Genomic DNA, 25,968 nt, shown 5'->3' with positions numbered 1-25,968 from the left:
GTATTGTCCTGTGCATTGGGCCATGATATTATGCTAGTATAGCTGCACCATGGGGTATGATTATAACCTACAGGCTCTTCCAACTAGGTTCTCACAGTTGCTGCAGGACAAGGACAAAGATGCTGACCTCATATAATTACACAACACTTTCTTTTTGGGGGTTTAAACTCAGTGGTGTGTCACAAAGAGGCGAATCCAGATACCTAAGTACAGCTCCCTTGAGCCATTTCATATGTTCAATGATTCTTTGACACATGGAGCGGTTTCTTGAGGGATACCTTGATACATTGTGTGGGTAGTAAATGGTGCCTGAAACATCATTTATGACATTGGTAAAGATGAGAACATTTATGTCTGGCAGTTGTGCTTGTCCTTCGTGTTAAACATTTAGGGGATCGCTGAAGTTAACTCCTCCTAGATCTAATCTCACATCTTCCTCATCCTCAGCTCAGAAACTTTACTCTCCATTACTATTGAATTTGGTCTTATTTTTTCTTTTTAGCTTCATGTTGGCTTTACTTCCACCCAACCTCTTTGTCTTTCTTTCACACTTTCTGAGACTTCTTCTTGGAACAGTCAAAATTTTATTTTTTTTTACCTGAGCCCAATACCACTATCCTGTCTCAGATGTAGTTCTGTTGAAAGTTAGGAGCATCTTGTGCAGTCCTATTGAAGACTGATTTTGCTTTGTGAGATCTCAAACACTGTCTTGGGAATTTTCAGAAGGATCATTATCTGTTTCAGCAGGGATTGTAATTTTCAGGAGAGTTCTACCTTTCACTCTTGAGGTTTCACCATGTCTATTAGCAAGGAATTCTCTGGCACTTAATGAAAACTTTATCTGCACACCGTATACCCAGAAGTGTATCTCACAGGCTCTGTAATGTTCTTCTGATTTCATGGTTCTACTTTAGAGGAGATTCTTAACTTTCAGAAAGATGAGATTCTCAGGAGAACTTGGGTTTAAACGTTTAGGGGATAAGTTTAAACAGGTCAAACATTGAGCTTTGTGCATATATAAGGAAGGCTTTACCTGACATGATTGCCTCTAACACTAAGGAGTTGTCATTGATGATATTGGAGGTCTTTCAACTTGTGTCTCACCTTCCTGTGTTCAATCTCCTTTTCAAGTTTTGCTGCACAGCAAAGTATTAAAAAAATCAACTGAGGGTAAACAAGCATCCTCTGGATGGCAAAACTGTGTAAGAGATTTCCTAAAGAGATTGTGGAATCTCCATAATTTGAGGTTTTAAAATGAAGTTAGGGAGGAACCTTTCATTCAAAGCAGTTTAGGAATGTATGATCTGCCTTGAGAGATGCAAATGGAATAGAACATCTGACAAGGTCCCTCTCAGCCCAATTTTCCATTATTCTGTACTTTCCAAACTAAATCCTCAGCCTACTGCAATACAGTAGAAGTGAGAATATAGAAGCTTTCCTTGTGGCCAGAATAGCAGAGGCTTCATGAAGTCTTCTCGGCTATGACCCAGAAACCAACCCCTGGTTGAGTCCCTCCCATCCTGAAGGGAGTGAACAGCCAGCAGAAAGAAACAAATGTTTCAAGTCCTGGTCTGGCCTGTCTGCCAAAGGTAGTGCTAGCTCTTATACCACTATTTTAATTAAATACCTTAAGGAAAATCACCAAAATTTTTAAAATGCAACCAAAGGATTTCCAGGAAAGAAAAATAGGAATGAACTTGTGAAAGCAACTAGTGCAGCCAAAAGGCTTGCCTCCAGCAGTATATTCACACTGGATTATGTTGAGTACTAATTCAGTGACTCAGGTTTGGAAGCTCCAAATTCCTTGTTCAACTTGCCATTGTCTGTTCAGTACAAGGATTTGACCTGCAGCCTTCATTCCCTGCTCCATATTGGCTCAACCTGCTCTCCAAAGAAGGCAACCCCCTCTCCCAGATGACCACTTGGACTGATGTGCACCAACATTGGTGCACACAATCTGCTTTTCTTCAGGTTGCACGCTGGGATTGAAGCTGGAGTTGCCTAGAATGTGTTCTGAAGTAGGAGTCTCCCAGCATGTAGAAAGTAGCTACCTCAATTTTCTGCTTGGCCAGACCTTGTGTTCTCCTATCACTCAAGGTACAAAAAACAAACTACATTTGCAGATGGAGGCTGTGCCTAGGAACAGCAGCTGGAAAAGTCCAAAAGGATTTTCATTGTCACCTGGGTGAACATATGTAAAGCACAGCCATCATCCTCTCCCCTCTAACCAACCAAGTCCCCTCAACAAAGAAGTGAGATGCTGAGTGATATTAGTGTTTCCCAGATGAGAAATGGCAAGATTAAATGCTCATCAGATCTCTGCTGAAGACAGATTTGTCTGTCATTTCCTGAGCAGTAAAACACAAACCAGCCTTTGTTTAAGCTGCTTTGTCTCATTTTGAATATGTGCCCAAACATCACTCTTTTCTATCTGAAGAGTACCCTAAAATAAAAGAGCTGTGAGATTTATGACTGACAGCAAGAAAGCAAGAAACTTGGTTAGCTGAAGGTGTTGTGTTCTAGTGACAAGCCTCAGGAGAATGTGGCAGAACAGAACTGAGCAGAGAATTGAAGCTGGCAACATTCAGTCTGTTTTCTGCATTTTTTTTGGTGCTTATCCCCGCAGTGGGTACTGCAGCTAACCTTCAAACCCAGCAAGCAAAGCAGGATCTGAGTTGTGGCTCTGAAGCAGCTGCCACAGAGCTCTCCATTGCACAGTCACTTCTTAAAGGCACCTTGGAACAAATGGTCTGCAGCGTCAACAGAGGATAAGGTTTTCTCCATTGGCACAAGGTGGAACAAGCTGCTGTTTATTCATACCTTTACCAGGGAGAACTGGAAAGGGAACTAGGACAGATCCCTGAGGTACTCAGCTCTGCTATCACGCTACCTTCTTAACCACAGTCACCACAGGGATGTGCCCATGCAGAACAGCTCTGGGGGAAGCCTAATATGCAGAGTTCCTGCTGCAGTCCATGGTGTGGCCTTCGCTATTGTAGACTCATGGATTTATTTGGGTTGGAAATGACCTTCAAGATCATCAAGTCCAACTGTTAACCTACCACTGCCAAATTCCACTAAATACAATGCACTCCAGTGTTACATGCATAGCAATGGAAAAGATGGCATGCTGTCTCTGACTGAATGGATTTTTTGGCTGTATTTTTTATTTCTTCACTTGTTTCTGTGAGGAGAGGTGTCCTTATTTTCCACTCTTGATAGTAAAGGTGAAAAAAAAAGCAAACACAATCAGTTGCACTGATAATAAGCAGGATCACATACATGCCTGTGTGGATAATCCAGGCCTGCAACTAGTTCTTGTGGTAAGAGCAAGGCTTTACTTATTGAAAGGCCAGCTGTAGGAATAAGGAGCCAAGTCCAAGTCAGGGCTTGTCTCTTAACACTTACAGAAAATATGTGAAGGGGTAGAAAGACAAGGGCTTTCCTAACTAAACATACTGTTACTGCTGAGAACTGTTGCTCTAGTCAGCAAGTCCCTTTTGAAGTTGTCCTTTTCAATGGCCATGCTCTGTGAGCAGTGTTTTGGTTTGCTTAGTCTCCAGGGAGGCTATGGAGAAGAGGGGTGCTGGAGCAGCTGCTGCTGTGGTATAGATAGTGCATGCCAGGACAGCTTCTTGAAAGCCCCTGTGTTTCTGTGTGACACTTTTTCTGGTGATGAGGATCAGTTGCCCCATTTTTTTTGCGGGATTAAGCGCTGTGTAAGACAGCTCATCCATGTCTGATGTGGTGTTGTCAGGAGGGTGAGCATTTGGGATGATTAGGGCTGTTGATAAAGAAAACATCCACTACATGCCCTGCATCTCCTTACAGAGTATTAATATGCTACTCTGAAGCAAAACTCCCAAATGGACCTCAGTGTTTGTCTTGGCTCACGCTCATAAAGTGATTCAAGACTAGTTACTTCAAAGAGACAGACAAGCTAAAAGTAACGCTGTTGAGCCAAGGCCTTTTGCTGCTTTGTTTTTCTAATTTTATATATTCTCCAGCCAGTCTGGTGAGCTATTTTCCAGTTCCTGCATGGAGAAATCTGCTGCTGCTGCTTCGTGCTTTTTCCCGAGAAAACTACTAAAGGGAATGAGGTGCTGTGCTGCCTGGGGTGCTCACAGCTACCACTGTCCTGGCTTCTTAAAGAAGAAATCCCCACAAGCACCAGTCCATGAAGGGCCAGCTGCTCTACAAAACCTGCCTGGGGTTTATCTTTTCAAGTCAAAGACAGCAACTTAAAATTCCTATTCATATGAAGCTACGCCATCTGTCAGTGTACATGCTAATGTGAGGATGGATATTCCTCTAGGAGTTTCAGATCTTTCCAGCTCCCTGGAATGGACTGTTTTACTGATGAACCACGTATACTTTTTCTTTCAGGAAACATTTCATCTGTCCCCTTATTAGCTAGGGCAGGACCACTAATCCGAGAGCTATAAATTTTCTACTGTCATCTCAAACCAGGGAAGACACGTCTGTGGAACCACTGCCATGCATAAAGTAAACCACATGTTCATATATTTTGTCAAATCTGTGTCTGTGTGTGGAAAGGGAATCTTGGGGATTTCCTCCATGGAATTATGACTATCAGAAAGACTACAGATCACAAGTCTATTCCATTTAGCAGACACTGTCAGCACCTTTCTTCCCTGGGTGTTTATGGATGTTACTTGTAAAGCAGCCTGTAACAACGCCATCTGTCCTGCCTCAGATAGTTAGCTCGCTCCCTCATTTATCACTGCTACTTTACTGTGAATTCTTGCCATTCTTAAATGTCATTTTTGTGTAGCAGAGTTCAGACTTAGTGCACTGTTTAAAACAGGTTTCGCATTCAGCCCAAGGCATATAATCCCATGTGATCCAAGGAAGAGCTGTGACCCTCTGAGCAGTGGAAGCCATAAGTGCCACCCATGGTTATTTCTTAGTCTTCACTTACTGATGGATCTATGTGTCCTCGGTGTTTCTTTCTCCCCTGCTGTATTTGCCCTTCTTTATTCCTCTTTAAGCTCCTCTCAGTCAGCATTTATCATGCATTTGATGTACAGATATCTCTTCTCAAACCTGCAAAATGACTCATCTGTTTTTGTTCTCTTTTTACCACTACATTTTTTGTACATTTATGCCTATAAACAGATCTTTGAGCAGTCTCTCCTCAAGTCACACTGACTGCTTCATACCACTTGCATTCTTCCTTCTCACCAAAACCATAATCTGTTATTACTTGGTTGGGATAGAGGCTTCAGGATTTTCACAAACTGAAATTTAAATCCATGCTATCCCCTTGCACCACAGAAACAATGTCGGTTAATTTTGGAAATCTAATATTTTTTGTATTTCTTCATTCTAGTACCTTTAGAAACACCAGTATAGCTTAGGATGCTGCTCTGGCATCGCTCATCTCAGTGTTTTATTCCTCCAGTTTATGCAGAGAAAGCAAAGTAAAGACATTCTGCAGTGATAATAAATGTCAGGAAAGCTGGTTACAATTGAGTGGTCTTTTGCTCAGTGCCAAAAAACACTTTGGCTGCATCCAACAGACATAGGAATCACATTTAGTTAAAAATCACATGCTCTGGGCTGAAGTATGGTGGTTTAAATTAATAGTTTAAGTTGTGTAAATGTATTTGTGAGCCCATCTGCCTCCCCCTCATGGAGTTTGGCCACACAATGCTGTGTGGACAAATGTGATGGTTGTCAAATGGCTCTTCCTTTGCAGATTTTCTTTGCTGGTTTTGGCAGGTTCTTTAGTCTGGTGGTCACCTAATTGTTTCCTCTCCTCAGCTTTAGTATTACCTTTTTTGGTTTGGAGGGGCTGCATCTAAATGTGCAGTATTTGATGACTGAGTCATCTACCCAGTTGCAATAGGAAGGACCATCTCCAACCACCCCACTGGCTTGGGGTGGAAAAAGTCTTTTAAAAGGCAAAAGAAGCAGTGAGAAAACTGATGTATTTCAACACCTGTGGATGGGCAATAATATACATCATTCAACAATGAAGAAGATTGAGCTCTGCTTGACTTGGGTAAGAAATAGTGAGCATGGAGAGAAGTAGTAATGGGTCAGGTAAGAGAGTGTGTGAACTGAAGAAAGTGAGAGAACTAGACAGGAAGGAACAGCTATAGGAGGAAAACAGAATAAAACCGAACCTGTGGAGGAGGAAAAACCATACAAAGATAATGGAGAGTGGGAATGGACAGAATATCCTTAAAGGCAGAAAGAAAAAAACCAAATGGAAGACCTTGAAAGAAGAAAGTATTAATAAAATGGAGGACGAAATGATTCAACAAAAAGTGATGCAAGGATAAGAAAAACAGAAACAAGGCTGAAAGTAAACATGAGAAAGGATTTTTAGAAAATTAAAAACGGAATTAAAATCCATAGCTTTTAAGCTAATGAACATCTTCTTGTGCTTCTACATTTTATAGAAGTTCCCTGGCAGACATCCCAGGTCTCCATGTTCAAACACATTAGTACCTCAGCCACAAAGCCTCCCTGTGTACTGTCTCATCAGAATAATTTGCAATAAAAGTTAAGCACAATACATTTCTCTACTTCTGTGGGTTAATCTCAGCTACCTTACAAAATGCATCAGCATGTTACCCCAGAGAAAGGCTTTCCTTTCTCACCTCAAATTTTGTTCTGGATGAAGTCTGAATATCTTCTGTGTTTCTCCGGATCTTCCATACAACCAGTATCCCAGTTGGAATTAATCTCAGCTGCTCCAAGAAGCCCAGCTGCAGCCATAGGACCAGAAATCCCTGAGATCTTTGTAGAGCCCAACCAGACACTGCATTGCATGTGTGCAGTCAGTCTAAGGCTCAAGAAATTGCTGAATCAGCCTCAAGGGTTTTGGAAATAAATTGAGAAAAGGGGGAAAAAAAGTCTTAACCCTTCATTAGTCACTCCTCTGCTTTCTCTTTACTATGATTACCTGTCTGTGAGGAGTTTCATGCATTTTGCATCGCATACATATCATGTGGAGACTTGACCATATTCTCTCTCATGTCCACAGGTCTGGGAGGAAGAATGAGTCTCTTTTCAAACCCTTTCTGAAAAATTATATACTAGAACTACTGTGTGTCAGAGCAGCATGTTTAGGTGACTTTGGTGTGAAGAAATGCTTGGAATAATTATTTTGGACAAGGATGACCAGGTCATCCAGGATGACCCACCAGTGGGTTTGGCACAGATGGGTTGCCACAGTCATCAGGTAGACTTGCTCCTGGATGCTGCTTGCCTGACAGAATTTCTATCTGCCCATGTGCCTGGGAAAAGGAAGGAAAACAGAGGCTAAGAAAGCAACTGAGCCTCTTGTAACACAGTCTGTGCCACAGCAGTCTCACAGCAGCTCAGCTTTGAGGCTTTCTCACAGAACATGGAAGGACACCCCACTAGCCAAGGGTCAAAGCAGCTGGTTTTGTTATTCCAGGCGTTAAATAGAAACTACTCAGGAATCTGTGCTGCCAACAGGTTGCAAGGCAGTGATATTTAAAGGAAGAGGAACCAAATCCTGGTGTTTCAGTGTTGGCCCATCAAGTAGAGCCTCTAACAACAAATCTTTCAGTTAATACAGAAAAATAAAATTTGCAATAAAATGCCCAGGCATGGGGTTGATTTAGCAATGGTTGCCACAAATGAGGAGTTACCAAGCAGATAACTGCCTTCTCTATCATGTGAAAGCACTGGGAATCCTCTTTGATGGCTTCTAGATTTCACTGAGCTCCTCACCAGCTCCTGAGCGTGCGTGGGAGGGGAAATCTGGTCATTCCAAACACTTTAAAGGAGAAGAAAGTAGTGCCAGACTAAAGTTTTTCTATTGTGCATATGCTTATATTCTGAGATGGCATAGGCGTGACTCCACCTAAGCAAGTCATACAGTGTGAAAAACACTTGGTAGGTGAATGTAACACAAGAAACAAGGCGGATGATGAGAAATGAAACTTCCACTGTAAATCCTAGCTCATACATCTACGTGAATCTGGGTCAGGAAGCATCAAAGTCTTCCTTGTCAACATCCTGACATGCCTGGTTGGCATCCTGTAAGAAGTATACTAGTCTCTCTCCCATTTTGTTGTGGAAAATGTATCTGGCAGAAAGGCATGAGCAGAGTGGATCTCGTTTGGTTTCTTTATCGGTGCCCCCAGAAAGAGGCCAAGAATGAAATGAGTATGCAGAGCAAACTTCCTTCTTCATGAAAAAAATCTTGTCATTTCATGTGGAAACAGAAACAGCTGGTGAGGGACAGAAAGGCTGTTTGATCTGCTGCTTCCCATGTTACCTTTGTGGTTTAAATGTAGGATCTTCTCTTTCTTGGAGGACAAGGCCAGCAATTCTCTGCACACAAAGAGATCCTCTAATTACTATAGAGAATGTGTGAAATATCTAACCCTGATCAGCCAGGGTTTCTGGAGGATCAATGGAGAATTCAGTAGACAGAAAAGGCTGTTAGAGGAGCTGTATAAGAGCTTCAATGATAGAGGACCTTTTCCTTCACAGCACATGTACCCAGAGAATTTGCATATTGCTGCAACATTATGACAGATGAATTTTCAGTCTGGCACTTGGGGGTTTTAATGTCATTATAAATGATCCAAAATAATTACATGACTGCACAATGCAACGGTGTGGGAAGCGCTGTATTAGCTATTGCACTTAATTATTTAATACAGAAAATTATTCGCACAGTCTTGAAAGCCCAGTGGGATGGTGAACCGGGGTCTCATTCGCAACAGCATCAGCAGTGTCAGCAACAGCATGTAAAGGGAACAGTTCCAGGGAAAAGTGACTTGCTCTCACTCTCAGACAAAAAATCCCAACCCTCTATCACTTTGTGTGAGGTTGTTTTGAAGGGTCAAAAAGTTCTCACAGATGTGAATCTTCAGAGAGGAACGATACCAGAATACAGACTGTGAGACAGCGCCTGTTAAGAGCCATTCATCATGTTAGAAAGTGACATTTCTATGACAAATGATCACCTGACTGAAGTCTGAGAGAGTTGATTTCTCTATCATGGTTTGGAGACTTCAGTTTTTTGTAGACCTTGGAGACGTGAGTTTTCTACATTTCTGCTTCCCCAAGAGTAAAATGAGAGTAACCATCCTCATTTGGAAAGTTATGATTGATGGGTGAAATAAAATAATAATTAGCATCATTTTATTAACTACTCCAATCCATATAAAATTCAGCCTTTTATGAAAATGGAGATAACTTACAAAAAAAAAAAAAAGAAAATATGCAAAAACCTATTGCTCGTACCTACTGCCCTGTTTCTTCAACATTCTGTCTTTCTGCCAGTCAGTATGCACTATACATGCAGCAAACCATGTCAGAGCAGTCCACAGCCTTTTCCCATGCTGCATACGGACACAGGGAAGATATTCCAAGTCCTGCCCCATATTCAGAATGTTTCTTCACCCATTACTTGCCACTATCTCATCTTGCCGCAACATTAAGTGACTCTTCACTCTGAAAATGTCTCACTTCTTTTCTGATAGGTTGAGTTTTACTTCTTTTGAATCATTCTTCCCTGGGCTGGGGTGTCAGTCCAAATTTAGAAGACAGAGTATCTTAAGCAGCCAAGCCCATCCTTTTGCTCTTTTCACAGGACTGTTTCACATTGCTGTTTTGGTTTGTTGCCTTCAAGAGTTATTTGTTGGCTCTCATCAAAACATGCTTTTTCTAGACCTTCCAAAGTCTTTGGAAATTGAAAGCATTTGCAGCTTCTTCAAAATGGAATTTGACAGCAAAATTCTCATGGAATGCATTCTGCGATAAGCGATCAGTTCAGACACAGCAAGCCATCACATTCACTTCAGTCTTTCCGGTAAAACTGGTGCTGATTTTGTTTCTCTTTGCTGGGAACAAGTCTGGTTTCTGACTGAAGGGCAGTAATTGTTAAATGATAGCAATGTGCTTACTGTTCATGAAGAAGAGGGCCCAATCCCTCGTAGGGTATTGCTGTGCCACAATACGCCTGTAGGAAGGTCAAGAATGCTTATCTTATCTTATAAGTAGACAGCAAAATTTATAAGAGAGCTTCCTGTTATTCTGCCTCCATTTTCATGCATTTATATCAGAGGCCTTAGGCATTATTGTTCTGAGGCATTACTCACCCTTCCTTCAGATGCAACTAAAACCAATCCAGGCCAAAAAATTACATCAGGATCAACTGGTTGAATCATCCAGCTTCAGGATGTTTTACTGTTATGATTTCCTCAGGCCTTCTCAGCATGTTGCCTTGAAGCACAGTCTTTGCTATGTCTAATAGATGCTTTCATAATAAATGCTTCCATATTGTCTTTGCCGTGCTTCTTTCCCAGCCTTTGGAGGACCTGGGACCATAATGTCTCACTTCAAGCCTTCCCCATGGCTGAGAGCTTGTGTACTACCAGCCACTTCACAGTAAATGAAGTACAGAGAGATGTAAGATAACTGTGCCACCAAGTGCTACCACTTCCAGAACTTAAGGGAGCCTACAAGGAGGCTGGAGAGGGTCTTTTTACAAGTTTGTGTAGTATCAGGACAAGGGGGAATGGCTTTAGAGTGAGAGAGAGTGGGGTTAGATGAGGTATTGGGAAGAAATTCTTTATAATGGGGGTGGTGAGGCACTAGCACAGGTTGCCCAGAGAAGTTATGGATGCTCCAGCTCTGGAAGTGATCAAGGCCAGGCAAGATGAGGCTTTGAGCAGCCTGATCTAGTGGGATCTCTAAGGTCCCTTCCAACTCCTACCATTCTATGAGTCTTTGTAGATGAGCATGGAGGGACTCATGGGACCATCTAGAAAATACAATTCTGGTGAAATGAACTGGGTTGCAAGGTCTGGAAATGAAAATCTCAGTTCACAGATCAGATATGATACACCCTTTTCTAGGCATGACCCCTCCAACGTTGTCAGTTATCAGTAGGCGTGGAGACCATAAAAAAAGGGTCTGTTTTGACACAAGAGATTCTGTAGTTCCAGCTTCCATAAATGTTGAGATTTGTCAAATGGTGGCTTGGGGACCTTGGTTCAGGCAGTGGGTTTTTTTTCCTGTGATGGAGATATTTGTTCACCAGAAGCAGAGGTGAGACCCATAGTTTGCTTTTGACCTGCAGGATCTCAAACAATAATCAGAACGTGTCCACTTCAAGGTGGTCAGTAACAAGATACCTCAGTTTTCTCACAGTGACCTAGAAATAACCATTTGAGATCTTTTTCCAGATCACAGGGCCACTCAGGTCCTCCAGCTCCATTCTTTCTGTGGTCAGGATATTCGAGCAGGCCCTCAGACCTCAAGGGACACCTGTCTGCTTTCACCAATGCCCTCACTGTGAGAGAGAGCATGAAAAAGAATGGGGGAGGACAAAGGAAAATATCAACGTTTTTGAGCATCTACTTTGGTCGGTCTGCAAGTTGGTCTTGTTTTCTTATGGAATAAGCAGAGAGCTGTGAAGTTTCTTCAGAACAGTCTAAAGAGATGAAAAGCTCCTCTTCTCTTTCCCTGTCTACAGAAAGATTTGACAGAGTACAGGGGGGCCTTGTTTAATTCCCTGCAGCAGTGACTCATTACAGTAACTGGTAGGTGAATTGCAGGGACTCTGTGCCTCAGAATTAATCCATCAGTGGATGAGAGATGATAGATAGTATGCAAATAGATGCTGTTTTCCTGCAGCCTGTCAGGAGCTCCAAGCAGCTGCACCCTCCACTTTATTCCTTCTCTATTAGGTTCTGCTAATCTCTCTGATTGCTGTTATGGCTAAATGGTATTTTAGCATAACAGAATTTGCATCTGACACACATCTCTGTTCGGTGTCAGGAGCTATTGTAGCTTTATAAGATTGTTTTGCATGTTAGGATACATGCAAATCCCTCAAATCTGCTGTGAGAGGTTGTGCCAAGAGTCATGGTAGTGTGTAAACGTCACTTGATTCTATACTGTTTTGTGATGAAACTGCCTCTTTTGCAAAAATACTTTCAGGAAAAGCCTGTTTTGATGAAGTCTGAGAACTGACTCTCACAGCTTCAAATAGCCTGCCACATTTTCAGATACAAATTCACACACTAACCAACCATCAACCAAACTAGCAGTTCATGTCATTTTGCAAATCACCAGCAAAGTCTGCTTTGGTGCCCTTTGCAATCAGCAGGAAAACTTCACTAGGAAATCATATGGTATACCAGGGTATCAGCCCCTTCCTCTCCTTTCCTCTCCTTCCTATATACTTTTTCCATCTGATTAAGACTGATGTTTCTTTTTGTTGTTTTAGCATGCAGGGTTATTTCAGATAAGTGGTAGCAAGGTTCTCCTGTAGTTTGCTTTCCTTTTAGGCTGCATAGTTTTCTGTATGTCTTAGTTTCTCCTCCTCAATGCTTCATTTCTGTATCATAAATACATACATGCATGCATGTCTGTCCCTTTTTTCCTATAACATTGCAACATCATCTTCCACTGGGGACCATCTGACCCACATTCAGATCCCGCCCAGTGAATAGCCTTGACCTTGCTGTGCCCTTCATCTTTAGAGACTTTTTTCTCAGAGGGTTTTGTTAAATTTTGGCAGCCACCTCGTAAGAGACAGAAATGAAAACCTGGGACTAAGCAGATAAATAACTACACATCAGTTAACACACAAGTGGCCCTGCAGATCCCACAGGCTGGATGCTCAAAACCAACTGATACCATGACTCAACAGCACCGTTCCCCTGAGGATTTCTCTGCTTCGTGTGGATGCACAGCACTTCAGCTACCACATACTCTTATTATGGGCCCCAGGTGACTCTGAGCTTCAGGTAGACTCCAGTGGGCAATTTTCCCTGCTATTGTTGAGGCTTCTTAGATACTAAATTTAGGATCTCATATTCACAAAAAAAATAACAGAAATGGTGTCCAGAGATTTCAATGCCTCCATAAGTACCAAAATAAACCTTAGCTTCTTTGATAGATCATCTCAGCAACTAGGAGACCTAAAAATGATTGGCATACTCATTCTGAAATGTTACAATGTCTGCTCCTCTTGCACAAATGAGATTCCATTCCAGTCAGCTACTGCATATTTATGCTCAGTCTTTCATTAATTTATTGATCATATGGTGATACACTATCATTTGCTACCTTTGGGGGGAAAAAAAGTGGGGAAAAAATATGCTCTTCTGGTGGAGCTATTTCATGCTTTCTGAATATTCAATCCAATCCTCCTGGTCTCTCTCTGTCCTCTTTTCTCCCCAAAAGCTTCATGGATCTCCAAAGACATCCCACAAGAGAGGGTGACTACCATTCACCAATAAACCCCTGAGGATGCCATTATGTGGCATGCAATTATACAGCTAAATCAGGGTCAAGCATCTCCCTTTAAGGGTAAAATATGGTATTACACTCTAAATTCCTGTACTGCAAAAACAAACAGTGCCATCAATTCATTTCCAGTCAGACCTCCACCCTCTTGGGAAAAGTATACAGAACTTTCTGGTGGGAAAAATATTTTGGAAATACAACCTCTTTATTAGAGTGAAAGCTCTTTCTTCATTCAGCTTGTCTTTCATTAGCCACCCTGGTACACTCCAGTGAGGAATGTGGCTTGAAGAGGTCCTTTGAGGTCACAGGAGGCAAGTCCCAAAGGGGTGTAGTTCACTCCTGATATGTACTCATAACTCCTGACAAGATTATGAGGTCTGAGCCAAAGCTAAGTAACCACATGGCCATTCATAGGTAAATGTCTCTAAGGAGGGTGGTTGGCTTTTCAAGGAAGGATCCCATTACCTTTCCACACAAATGAAGCATCTGTGTTCTCTGTTTCTTTGAGCTCTCTTACTGTAAATAATATCTTCCTGTTTTTCACCCTTCTGTTTGAAACACAGAGGGAGCAGGTGAGGAGGAAAGGAAGGTTTTAAAATTCATGTGTTTCCTTAATTCAACACTGGTATATTGGATGTGGGGTTGAGTAAAACTGCATTCATATCCATGGTTCCTCTCTGGAAGACTCCTACAGGAGGAAGAGCTCTCTGAGTTCACCTTACAGCCATGATAATGCTCTTTCTGGGCTTCCAGAGCAGACAAGCCCATGACTTTCAAGCAAGGAACTGGCTGATGAGACTCAGCAGAGCATCCTAGGAGAAAGAGCTTCCTATGTAAATCTGAAGCAACACTACTGAAGTTAGCAGAGTGACTCCAGATACATCATGGTGTCACAAAGGTCCAAAGCAGCTATTTTTTGATGGCAATGAAAAAGGGACCTTTTCTTTCCAGGCCTGAATCTCTCCTGAGATGTGCCAACTCTGTCAGTGCAGTGTCATTGCATCCAGTGAGGCTGTATTACTACAGCTGGGAGCAATATTTAATTTACTGGCTTTGGTGGTCATCTGAGGACAGGATTTGATGCTGCTTGTCACCTGGGTTTTGTATCAACAGCAAATGCTGTTTTTACCAGCAGCAAAGACTATTGGGCTCTACCAAAGAAGCTGCTCAGTAAAAAGAAATTGTGAATTTGGTTACACCAAAAACATGCTTTGCAGTATGATGCCAATCACAGCAAAAAACCCCACAGACTTAAAAATCATTAAAAGTCATCATTTTCATGGGCAAAACCCAAACAACATGTTTTGGATCTTTATATTTGTAGCTGCCCAAAACCAGACTGGGGTTTTTTGAGTTGTTTAAATTACTGTTGAAATCCTTAATAATTCCTAAACTATGCATTTGAGAGGAAATAAAAGAGAACCATGCTATTGAACACATGTGAACAGTGCTGTTGCCTTCAGCAGGACTGTGCACATGGACAGGGGCAGAAGGATTGGGTCTCTTGTCTTCTACTCTGTTCTTTGATCCTGCAAGTTTACTGTTTGCCAAGGTCGCATCAGGCTGCAAAGGCACTTTTTGTAACTCTGTATGATCTGTGTCTGTCCTCTATTTATTCCAAATGCGTTTGCCTCTACAATTTAATCTGCTGTTCTCTCCCTCCCCTTCCTCTTGGTGAAGTCTAATTACAGTTTTATTCCAGGTCCTTCTGATTGCTAATGATGCTGGACATCACCGCTGAATTCATTCTAATATTTGTTGTGTATTTTCTAGGCTGGACACTGAATAATAATATTCTCTGAATTTGCTTTTGCTTCTATTTCCTTCCTCCCTGTTGTAGCTAATTGTGTAGTAATGTGTAGCCCTAGGATGATTACTCTTCCCAGTGTAGAACTGCTAAGAACAGGCTGCAGAATGAAGGGGTTTTATTCTGGTTTTGAGGAGAGGATTTCAAAGTCCACTCTACCAACTCCCTTCGCTGGTGTGAAACCAGCCAGGCAGTGGCTTTTTTTTTTTGCTTCATCTTTTCTTTTTCTTTTCTTTTTTTTTCCTTGCCCCAAGTGTAATGCTGTTCATAACTGTGCGTCTCAGAGTGTCCTGGAGGCAGTGTTTCAGCACTTAGAAAGACACTTTTTACCAGTGCCTGCTCCATGTGATGGTTGAACACACAGTAATTTGAGGTTCCCAAGCCTCACTTTGTACAGTGCCAGTACTGAGATAATTTTTTTTCTTTCTTTCTTAATTTTTTTTCCTTTTCTCCTTTTTGCTTTCTGCAAGACTGCCTGGGAACACAGACTCACACTTTACCCATGACCTGACTCTTTGACTAAGAATAGTAGTCACAGTGCAGCTCGGGTTCAGTCTCACTGGAGACATGCTGCAGCTGGGAAACAGGGAGGTCAGATTAGCCCATGCTAACAAAACCAAACACAAATCCAAAGGACTATGGAGGATTCTGTATGTTTACCTCCTTTAAAGACTTCAGAACAAGGGGAAGAGATTGGCACAGGTGTTCAGTGAGCGAAGACAAATTTTCTTTGCTTGTGACATTGTACAGGAAGTTTACATACAGAAGTTCATCTTCTGGGCTGAACAGAACCTTTTTCAAAAGAATCCTGTATCCTTACAGCCTATCCAGCCAAAAATTATGCAAGATGGGGATAGTAAGCAGTGCTGATTAGCATCTCCTGAGCTCTGCTTAGGACAATGTGATGTTTAAGATAGCCCCTGGAGTGATCTGCTGTGGCTTGTCCTGGACAGCTAATGTGACAGTGTTGCTGGAGCACTATCTTTGACATGAGGGACCAACAGGTCTCTCTCTGAGCACATGCTAAAGCCAGCTTTGCTCCCATTCTTACCCCTTCCTGCTGGGATGTGCCAGGCTACATTCACACCCTCATTTTGTGGTGCAGACGTGCTTTCAGAGTAACAGAAATACCAGTCCTGCTCTGTATTCTTAAGACAAGAGCTAAAGCATTAGTAATAGAAAACGTTAGGCTAATGATTGTCATAATACACATTGTGGTGAGATTTAAATAACATATTCCCAGCTCGACTGTGCCCTCTCCTCCACCGTGACACAGCAGCCAGCTGTTCCCTGTGGACAGAGCCTTACATCTGGAACGTGGACTGGTGGATTGATACTCACACTGGCATAAGGGGATCCATTTTTTGAGAGAACCATATGGCACCATTCCTGTACTCTCCCCCAGCTGAATCTAAGTCAAATGGGGAAGGGTGCTGTGTTGCTAGAAACCGAGATATCTGGAGGAGCTGGTCCTGCAAGCCTGGCTCCTATGAGCAGCCATGCTCAAAATGATCTCTGTGACTTCCCTTCAGCCCCTGTCTCAGAGTCAGAGGGGAGGGGTGACTGCCCTGGCATCACATTAGCTGGATGGGGGCTGCTCACTCAAGTCAGGGAACCCAGGCCTGGGCTACAGCTTGAGACGCAACAAGTAGACTTGAGAGGAAAACCCCTTGAGGTCTCAGGGCAGTAATTCTAATGGTAATTTTGAACTGTTTTTGTCTGTCTAACATTCCTTTTTAATCCCCATCCTGCCTGCCCCTTCCTTATGTAGGGTTACTTTAGTGATCCTTGGAATGTTTTTGACTTCCTCATCGTAATTGGCAGCATTATAGACGTCATTCTCAGTGAAACTAATGTGAGTATTACTCTACCCTCCCCAGGATACCACCACCTCCTCCTCCTCTGCCGTTCCTTCTCTCTTTCTCTCTTTTTTTCTCTCTCTTTTTGTTTTCTGTTTTTTTTCCCTCTAGTCATGCTTTTATTGAACTTGCCGTCGTCCTTCTCCTTCTCCCAGGGAAAAAAAAAGGAGGGGGGGAAATGCCTCCTTCTTTTTCACTTGTCATAGCTCACCCCAAGGCTGTGACTGGTGAAAGCGCACAGAGTTTGGGGTGTGTGTGCTTTTTTTCCCTCCAAAAGGTAGACATGTTTGAGTGTAACTTTCTGACTAACCAGGCTTTTGTTGATACCCTCCATCATGTGAAATGTTACAGAGGTTTGAGCAACCAATACTGTAGAGTGGTAAGAGACTATTTAATATGCCCACGTAACCTCTTTCTTTTCTTATTTTTTTCCTCTTCTCTCCCTCTTTCATGCTTTTGTTTTGTTTCGTTTCGTTTTTTTATTTTATTTTATTTTATTTTACTTTTTACTTTTTTTCCCCTCTTTTCTCCCTTTCCCTCTTTCTCTCCCTCCTCTCTCTCTCTCATTCTTTCTTCTTCTTCTTCCTTCCTTCCTTTCTCTCTCTCTCTTTCTCTCCTTGGCTTCTCTGCCACATGCAGCACTATTTCTGTGATGCATGGAATACATTTGACGCCTTGATTGTTGTGGGTAGCATTGTTGATATAGCAATCACCGAGGTGAACGTAAGTAGCTGGCGTCTGTCCATGATCGTGCCTGCTCTAACATTCATTTGCCTTTCCCGGGTTCTTTTTATTTTATTTTTTTTTTTTACCCTCCCCCTTTCTCCTTTCTTTTGAGTTTATTTTCAGAACTTTTTGTTTAGTTTTGAAGCTCTTTATTTTTTATTTTTCTTTTTTTTTTTTTTCGTTTTGTTTGGTTTGGTTCTGTTTTAATTTTTGGAACGACTTAAAGGACTTTTTTGACTGTTGCATCATTTTCTTCCCTTCATAATCCGCCTGGCATGAATTAAACTGTATAGCAGGAAAAGTGATGGGAAATGTGGAGTGTAAGTGAAAAGGCTATTTGTGCCATGGGAAGCTGCTAGAATAGTCCCAGGCCAGCACTTTGGTCTACCCAGTGTTATGCTTTGCTTCCCATGGCAGTTCAATACTCTCCACCCCACAGAGAGATAAAGGTCAGTTCTTTCGAGGTGGAACTGCGGGAACCAAACTGGGAATACTCCCTGTGCCTCCTCACTCAGGCTTCCTCCAAAAGAAATAAGAACCAAATCATCTCTGTTTAGAGGAACCTTCTCCTAACGTTCAGTTTCTAATTTGAAAAAAAAAAAAAAAAAGGTAGATAAAATAAAAACAAAGCCAAAATACCAAAGAAAAATAAAGCACTAGAGTTCCAACCCATTTTTTGGGGATTTGCAACCTGATTTACTCCATCTCTCAAATTCCACTGGCACAATTGACACTGATTGGCCCCACTGGTGCCCATCTCAGCAGACAGGTGAAGGATTGAGTGAGCCACGGAGACTGAAATAAGCATCTGATGTTCAAGACATAAATCACATCAGCCAAATGTTTTCCTCTGTCTATTTTCTTGGAGGTGGATGGATACAGAATTATAGGATAAATAGACAAAGGACAGGCAGGAAACGCAGAGATTCCCAAAAGAAAGACTATGATGGATTTACGAGCACAGACAAAAATTGCACTCAAATATCCAGCTTATAAAGGCCAGGCAAATAGAAATATTGAAGGAAAATTGCTGTAAAAAATGTTAAAGGAGAGCAAATTAGTCATGAATTTTCAAAATTATGTGGCTGCTGAATAAATATTACAACTTGGAATTGTTGTGTACTGTAGAGGCAATCTATTGCAAGCAGAAAAGTGACAGCATAGTTTTCACTCAGTGCTATGTTTAGAGAAAAAATGTAGGCAACACTTTGAAAAAACTTCCAAATAAAATATTTTTGTATCTTGATTCTAGATTAATTTTTGTTCAACTTCTTTTTTCTTTTTTTTTTTCTTTAATTTTGAAGCAGGGACACTTATTCAAGCTGTAACATTTTGATTTAGAATAAATAATTTAATTTTTTTTGAAACTAGTTTATTTTCCTTGTTTTTTGAGAGAATGGAAAATAGTTTCTAACTGAAAAGGAACTTTTATTTCATATCTCTTAAATGTCCTGCTTTCTGGACACAAAAAGTTGTTTACAACATTTCCCACAGAATGTTGTAAACTATTTTGGTTACCCTTTTACTAGATAGATATTAGGATTAGGCTGACTTTGTAGAGAAAAGTTACAATTATCAGCTGGTTGAAGTTGTTAATTTTTAAGAATGAAATAAAAGCCTTTTTTCTGCCACGCTTGTCACAAGAAAACTAAATAGGGAACCTGGCAATAGCCTTCAGGTTGTGGAAATTTCAATTCTCATCCATAGAGACAGAACTGTACATGGTAATGGAGGAAATAAGTACAGTTAGCTGGAGATGAATCATACTAAATATCAACAAGACTTCCCTGACTGATATATTTGAATCCATACAAAAGTCTTCCAAGCAGAAAGGAAGGAAATCCTTGCGTTTTGATAAATAAATGGAGGTCTGTCATAGAGCAGAAATCCAGGGAAAATCCATTTATCCTTTTGAATAAATTCACAATAATTCCCTATGAATTAAAGAACTTTTTACATCATGGGTTAGGACACTTTGATGTGAGAGAAGGACAGTCAGCAGGGCCTCCTCTTGCTGTTGGTGGGGAGAGATGCAGCTCTCCTCAGACCCACTGGTGCCTCCCCTTACATGTCTGTGACAGGGGAAATTAATTGCTCTTTGGAGGTGCCCATCCAGTGGCTGGTGAGTGTCTAGATTTGTTGGGTTTGTCTAGACACCCAGCTCTCAGACACTAAATTTGAGCAGTATAAATCATATTCATTCTCAGCATCTTGTCGAGACGGTCATGCTGCTCCTGATTGCTCTGATCTTCAGTCTCCAGGGCTGTCCATTGTGGTGTGCTTAATTGCCACTGACAAGGCTCCCTCCCTTTTCCATTCCCTATCTAAATTCAAGTTTATCTCAGCCAAGGCCCAGAATCCAGTTTTTGGTTAGAGAAGTCATTGAAAAATAAAGACATGTGTCTGTCCAACCAAACATCTCCTGTCTTAGTTGAGGAGGCAGCAGGGGTGGCCCTGACTCTTTTAGTAAGGGCTATGAAGAGCATTGTATATGGTTCCCCCTGTTTCCTCTAAAGAATCCTTTCCTTCTATACAGTTTTACAGATCTCTGCACACGTCTTTTTGTTACCTGGCATGTTTAAATCTTCTCTTTTTATCTAGGCAAGTCCTTTGCTACTAGTTTCTAATGTTTGTTACTAAAAACTTGCACAATCTTTTGATGCACTGATAAATAAGCAGCAGCTATGGATGGAGTTTGTTCTGAAATGTTCTGAAATCCCTTTGCACTTGTAACCCTTATTGAATAAGAGAATGTTTTGTATGTTGGTTTGTCCTGTCAGATTCCCTTCCTGCTAGCAGCAATTGATATGTTACATCTGTAGAAAATGGGCTCTGGAAGTAGCAGCCCATCTTGGACGGACGGGTGTCACCTTCCCAAGCAGTGTGAGGCAGTTTATCAGACACACTTCTCCCACCTCCTCAGGAGCTTGTTGCTTTCTTGCTGTTTGTGGGTTTGAGCAAACCCTGCCGTGTGTTTCCGTACACTGTCTTGTCTTGTTCCAAGAGACCTGGAGTCTGAAAAGGAAAGAAACAATAAACCCTAAAATGCCAATCAGCTCCACTAATAGGAGATGTTTAGACTGGTCAGGTGCAGGTAAAATGTTTCTGCCCAGCTCCTTTAGAAGCTGAAGAGTGTTTGTGGTAGGGTCTTGGGAGGTGCTGCTCTTGGAGGGAAGGGACAGTTTTCATTGTGGTCAGTTAGGGAAGATGGAGACTCCTGGCACAGGTCACAGACACATGAGCCTGAACTCCCTGTGAAGTTCATCTGACATTTGCATTCAGGGGAAGCAAACCCAGCAGGTGCTGAGCTGCCACAGCTGTAGCTGGGGGGCAGGGGTGGAACACTGGTTGTCAGCCTCCACAGTGTGTGTGTAGGTATGAGCTTGTTTTTTTTTGTGCAGTTCCCCATGCTCTGTTTTTGGTGTTTTGTTTTTTGGTTTTTTTTCCCTTTTGACATTTATTTTTGTTTCTCGAAAAGGAGTTTCCCAGACCAAAACCTTCGTTAAGATATATGTGTGTGTGCATGGGTGGATCTTTGTCTGTGCACTCCATTGGTTGTACTGTATGTTCCTGAGTGTGTTTGGATGCCTGTGTGTGTGGGCTACAAATCCATGGGAGAGTGTACAGGCACAAATCCATGTGGGGGGGAAAGAGAGTGTGTATGTAAGCACACATATTTCATATGTATTTGTGTTGTGAACGGTTGTGGATGGAGGCGCATGGGTTGTTGTGTACCTGAGAAATATGAACATGCTTTCTGAGCTGATGTGACTGTCTTACTGTGCAAGTTCGATCTGCTTACGGATGGGTGTTTGTACCTGAGAGTTTTCTGAATGCAGGCATGTTCATCTGCATGCCTGGGGGTGAGTGAACACTTGCATGCCAGACTCAGCATATTTTCGTTAGCATGGCTGTGTGTTCAGAAACAGTGAGAAGGCATGTGCTTGTGAGGTAGGCTCCTGGGTTGCCTCAGCATTTCTGAGTCATTTAGGAAGCTTTCACTTAAAGCACCTCCATGGTCTGGAGATATGTCAAGCAATAAGTCCAGTTGCATCATGTTGGGCCCACTTGCTTACTGCAGCTTAGGAACCCCAGCCAGCGCCCCAGGCACGTGGAGAGGCATCTCATACAACTGAGTAAATGCCAAGGGCACAGAGCAGGTTAAAATCTGGTGGGTTTAAGAACTTCAAAGGGGCACAATTTTTGCCAAATTCACTTTTAAATTGCCTGACTTTGAAGCTGCATTTTCAGAGCTTTGCTCTCGGTGTCTGTTGCACAACTAACTTCCTAGCCACAAAATAAGGATTGATTTTTTTTTTCCCCAAATTTTCTGGAAATATTCAATGTTTCTGTTTTGGGGCAATCTTAAGCCACTTCTTAAGTGACTGAAGAGGGAGAGGAGGACTTTTTAATCTTCTTAAATCTTTTCCTAAAAAAAGAACTTCCAAGGCAGAGACCACATCTACCATGTGTCAATTCTCTTTAAGGCCAAGAATGACTTTTGGAGAGTAAGACGAAAGATGATATAATATATGAGGCCTGGTATGTAGGGCCTGTGGATTCCTTGGACTTTGATTACATCCCTGTACCTCAGTCTTCCCATCAGTGACTTGAACATTGTTATTACTGCTTATGTTAAGAAAGTATTGTCATTAAAGTTTAAAAAACACTTTACGCTCCTTTGAAGAAAACATTAAGATGGTAAAAATTATTACTATCTATTATAGTAGGAAATAAATGCTATAGGAGTTGAATAAAAGTCAGCAAATTTGGAATAAATCATCCCAGAAGCAGCCCTGGGCACAGGCTTGCATTTCCTTCCTTTCCACATCAGCAGGCACAGCCTGTAAAGCTGACTGACAGCCTGCTGTCCCCTCCTCCAGGCAAAGAAAGAGGCTCATTACTGTTTGTTGTTCTGTATCAAAGGGGAAAATCAAGTTCGATTTGCGCTCTGTGCTACAGTGCCCAAAGTGACAAAAGAAAAACCGTCAGGCCCTGTGCCACTGGGAAAGCTGTAAATGTAACCTGCTCCCCCTCAGCCAGAGAGAAAAGTTTTGGTTCGTTGGGTCCTTTTTCCTTCGTCCTTTCTTCTGCCAGTGTCAGACCAAAGATACTGTGTCGCTGAGTCTTTGTTTGCTATCAAAGCAATGCTCACAGCAGTTCCCACTGAGCTGGATGAGTCCCTGTGGCCCTGTGGCCAGCTGAGGGGTTGCCAATCCAGCTGCAGCGGGCAGCTCATGGCGTGCAGATGTGTGAGAGTTACAGAGGCATGTTCAGGTGAGAGCATGTGTGTCTCCAGAGCATCAGCATAAGTACCAGTGACAGTGGGGATGTGGTGTGTTTGATTCTGTCTGTCTGTCTGTCTCGAAAGAATGCCAGGGAGGGAGAGGATTTGTGCTTACTTGTGAACCTGTCTCTGAGGACTTCTGCCGGTGCCACTGAGTGTGTCTGCACGTGCGGGTACTTCTGTGTTCATCAGCTGTGTCTGGGAGTGCACGAGGATGACTGAGCAAACCATCTGGACTCGTGTCCATCCTGCCTCTTCCACTCAGTGGCCATACTTGCATGTCTGAGTGTGTCTGTGAACACTGCAGGAGGTACAGAGGAGGAGGAGTTACCTGTGACAGGTACACAATGCGATATGGTAGATGTGATGAGCCAGGGAGGTGTGCATGGTTATGAGATGAGAACTTTTAGGAATAGGGTGACCTGCGGGCTTTTGTGAAATAATGGAGTATTTCCCTACCTAAGATGCCCTCCTGCTGTAGCAGCACACATTTTCCTAAGAGTGAACATTATGAGTGGTTTTAGGGTTGATGGAAGTGGTGGGGTTTTTAATGGGAGAGGTGACAGGAGGAGAGTGCAATGTTGTCTGTGGTCTGATCCATGGTAGCATCTAGGAGACATAGGACCTGGGTTCTTCAGGAAGTAGCACCCCTAGGAAGAAGGTTAGAGAAACCCAAACCCCACTTTGCTATATTACTTCCCCTAAAAAACGTCAGTCAGATCTGTTGTGCCCAAGCCTGCTGAGTAGTAGTTTGGCATTTGGTCTATCAGGAGAGCTGAGTACTTTATATCTTGTGCTTCTGAAAAGGTTTTCAGTTTCTGATAGGAAGTCAGCAGAGGGTTGCAGCTTGATTGATTCCTGAGTACTGATCCAGTAAGGCCAGATAGATACCAAAGCATTCAGCTCCCAAGTCTTGGAGACCTGTGCAGTGATTTCATATTTAGGCTATTTTATTTTGGAACTGAAACAGCTCAGGCTTAAACCAGGCGCATAGGGCCTTTTTTTACAGTCATCTTGCTTTTGGTGTCTAGAGGCTTCATATGATTTGCCATGGGCTCCTGCTCCCATTCTTTGGAATATCTGACAGCCTATACTTAAGTCTCCCTCTCACCTTCTCCTGCACTTCTCCCTTTTAACCCACACCCTGCCTTTCTTCCTTTTCTCCCTTGCTTTCCTCTCCCTCGTCTCCAGCCACACTAAACCTCACGAGTTCGTTTTCACCCTCAATCAATGTGTCTGAAGGCAGAGAACCAGTGGCTTAAGTCCTGCAGTCCTTATTCAGGCAGAACTGTCCCCGGGCATTCCGCCTGTGCAAGGACTGGAGCGGCCGAGCCCTGCGGCACAGCCCTGTACACACACACCCCCACAATGGGAGCAAGGATCGGTGGAAGGACGACATAACATCCAGCCTGCACCTCAGTTGGGACTGGCATTCATATCTGTCGCTGTGTCTGTCTGTCTTTCTCTGCCTGTCTGGTTCTCTCCGCTTCCACGCCCTTTGCTGCTCAGATTTTGGCCACCAGCTGCCACTGGACACAAATCTTTGCAATTCCTAGAACTTGCAAGTTCGTTTACCCAAACCTTCTGGAAGAGGCAGAAAACATCTCCCTCCCTCTCCTCTCTCTCTCTCTCAAATGCCATCTGGGTAGCAGAGGCCTCCAAATTATGTAGCAAAGGGCTGGAGAAGCACAGTGGCTTCTTTTGACATCTCGTGTTGTCATACCCTTACTGCTGCCACCCTAGAAGTTGTACGTAGTCCTGAGCTATCCCTGTGTGCGTGTATTTGTATGTATATGTGACTTGTTTTCTTTTTGGAACAACTACTACTGATAAAATTGATGGGGAGGGGAGGGTGGATTTCGTTTGCTTTTTTTTTAATATATCTGGTGGTGTTTTCATCACTAGAGTAATTCAGGTAATGCACCACGGTGGCCCCAGCTTCTGTGTGTAGGAAGCCACGTTGAAGCATGGTTGTGAGCTGTAGCAGTGGCAAATACTAGTGCTTTGTTTTGCCTTTGATGAACATCAGAAGAGATGCCCTAAACAACTCCTCCCCAGATTAGGCTTAGATTGATTTGAATTTGATCACCTCCCATGCTTATTCAACAATTCCAATGCACATTTTTCACCCTGTGTTGGTGAGAAGGAAGTATGGAATGACTATCTGACCACAACCATGTTTGAACAGGGTTATTTTGTTTTTATTTATGTATATATTTGTCATGAAGATGGGGCCTCTTTTTCTTTTTTTTTTTTCTCTTTTGTCTCTAAAATGTTGGTATTCTCAGTGCATTTCCAGAGTTCATAATGTGATTTGCCCATTCAAAGAGGTGATTTTGGTAACTGCACAGCTTTTTCTGTAAGGAAATCTATATGAAATATGGACAATCAGAAAAAAGTATGTATTTTTGTTAGAAAAGGGAATAGTAAATACAAATTACTTTTTCCTAGGTTTACCTGAGTATTTGAGCTGTTATGAGCAATATTAGCACCATAAGAAGGAGGCAGGTAGTTCCCACTTTAAAAGACTCTTCGTACTACCCAGTTTTGAGGAAATACCTCAAAATACTGTGGTTTCCACAAAACTACTTGTTAGACTTGGCTCCTGACATTGTTCCAGGTGCATGGAATAATCAGAATGCTTTTTAATGCAGAGGAGACTTAAGAGTAGCAGAAAAATATATTTGCCTTACTGGAAAACTTTAACCACTCACATTTTAATTAATTGAAATACAGAAAGATAAAGAATCCAAGAGAACAAATTCTTGAAAGCTAAGTGTGAAAGCAGCAAAAAGAAGCTTAGGCTATAGGTGTAAGAGTTGATGCACAAACCTGTCTGGAGTCCTTCTGAGTGAAAATATTTAGAGCTCTTTAAAATGCTGGGCCACAGTGTCTTACTGACTGCACTGAGGAGTGAATTGTGCTTTTAATTACTGCAGGCTTTCATGTACCCAAAACCTTGGTGGGTTTCAAGGCCTTTAGAGAAGAAATCTTGTTTTCTTATTTGACCC

The 25,968-nt window shown here is 42.2% G+C and overlaps 1 protein-coding gene across 10 annotated transcripts in view; it reads left to right on the top strand.

Moving 5' to 3' along the window:
* Window positions 1-25,968, top strand: part of CACNA1C (calcium voltage-gated channel subunit alpha1 C) — a 430,938-nt gene that overhangs the window by 358,436 nt on the left and 46,534 nt on the right. For 9 of the 10 annotated variants that reach the window (XM_018080309.1, XM_018080308.1, XM_018080306.1 and 6 more), the window contains exon 30: window positions 17,584-17,667. In XM_018080309.1, the coding sequence (XP_017935798.1) occupies window positions 17,584-17,667 (84 nt within the window). Of the gene's footprint in view, window positions 1-16,856; window positions 16,941-17,583; window positions 17,668-25,968 lie in introns of all 10 variants that reach the window. The other variant, XM_018080313.1, reaches the window with a different exon arrangement.

The sequence above is a fragment of the Manacus vitellinus genome, unplaced genomic scaffold (genome assembly GCF_001715985.3).
Source record: "Manacus vitellinus isolate BGI_N305 unplaced genomic scaffold, ASM171598v3 scaffold_5_pilon, whole genome shotgun sequence".
NCBI classification, from domain to species: Eukaryota; Metazoa; Chordata; class Aves; order Passeriformes; family Pipridae; genus Manacus; species Manacus vitellinus.
This window is presented reverse-complemented; position numbering and strand designations above follow the sequence as displayed.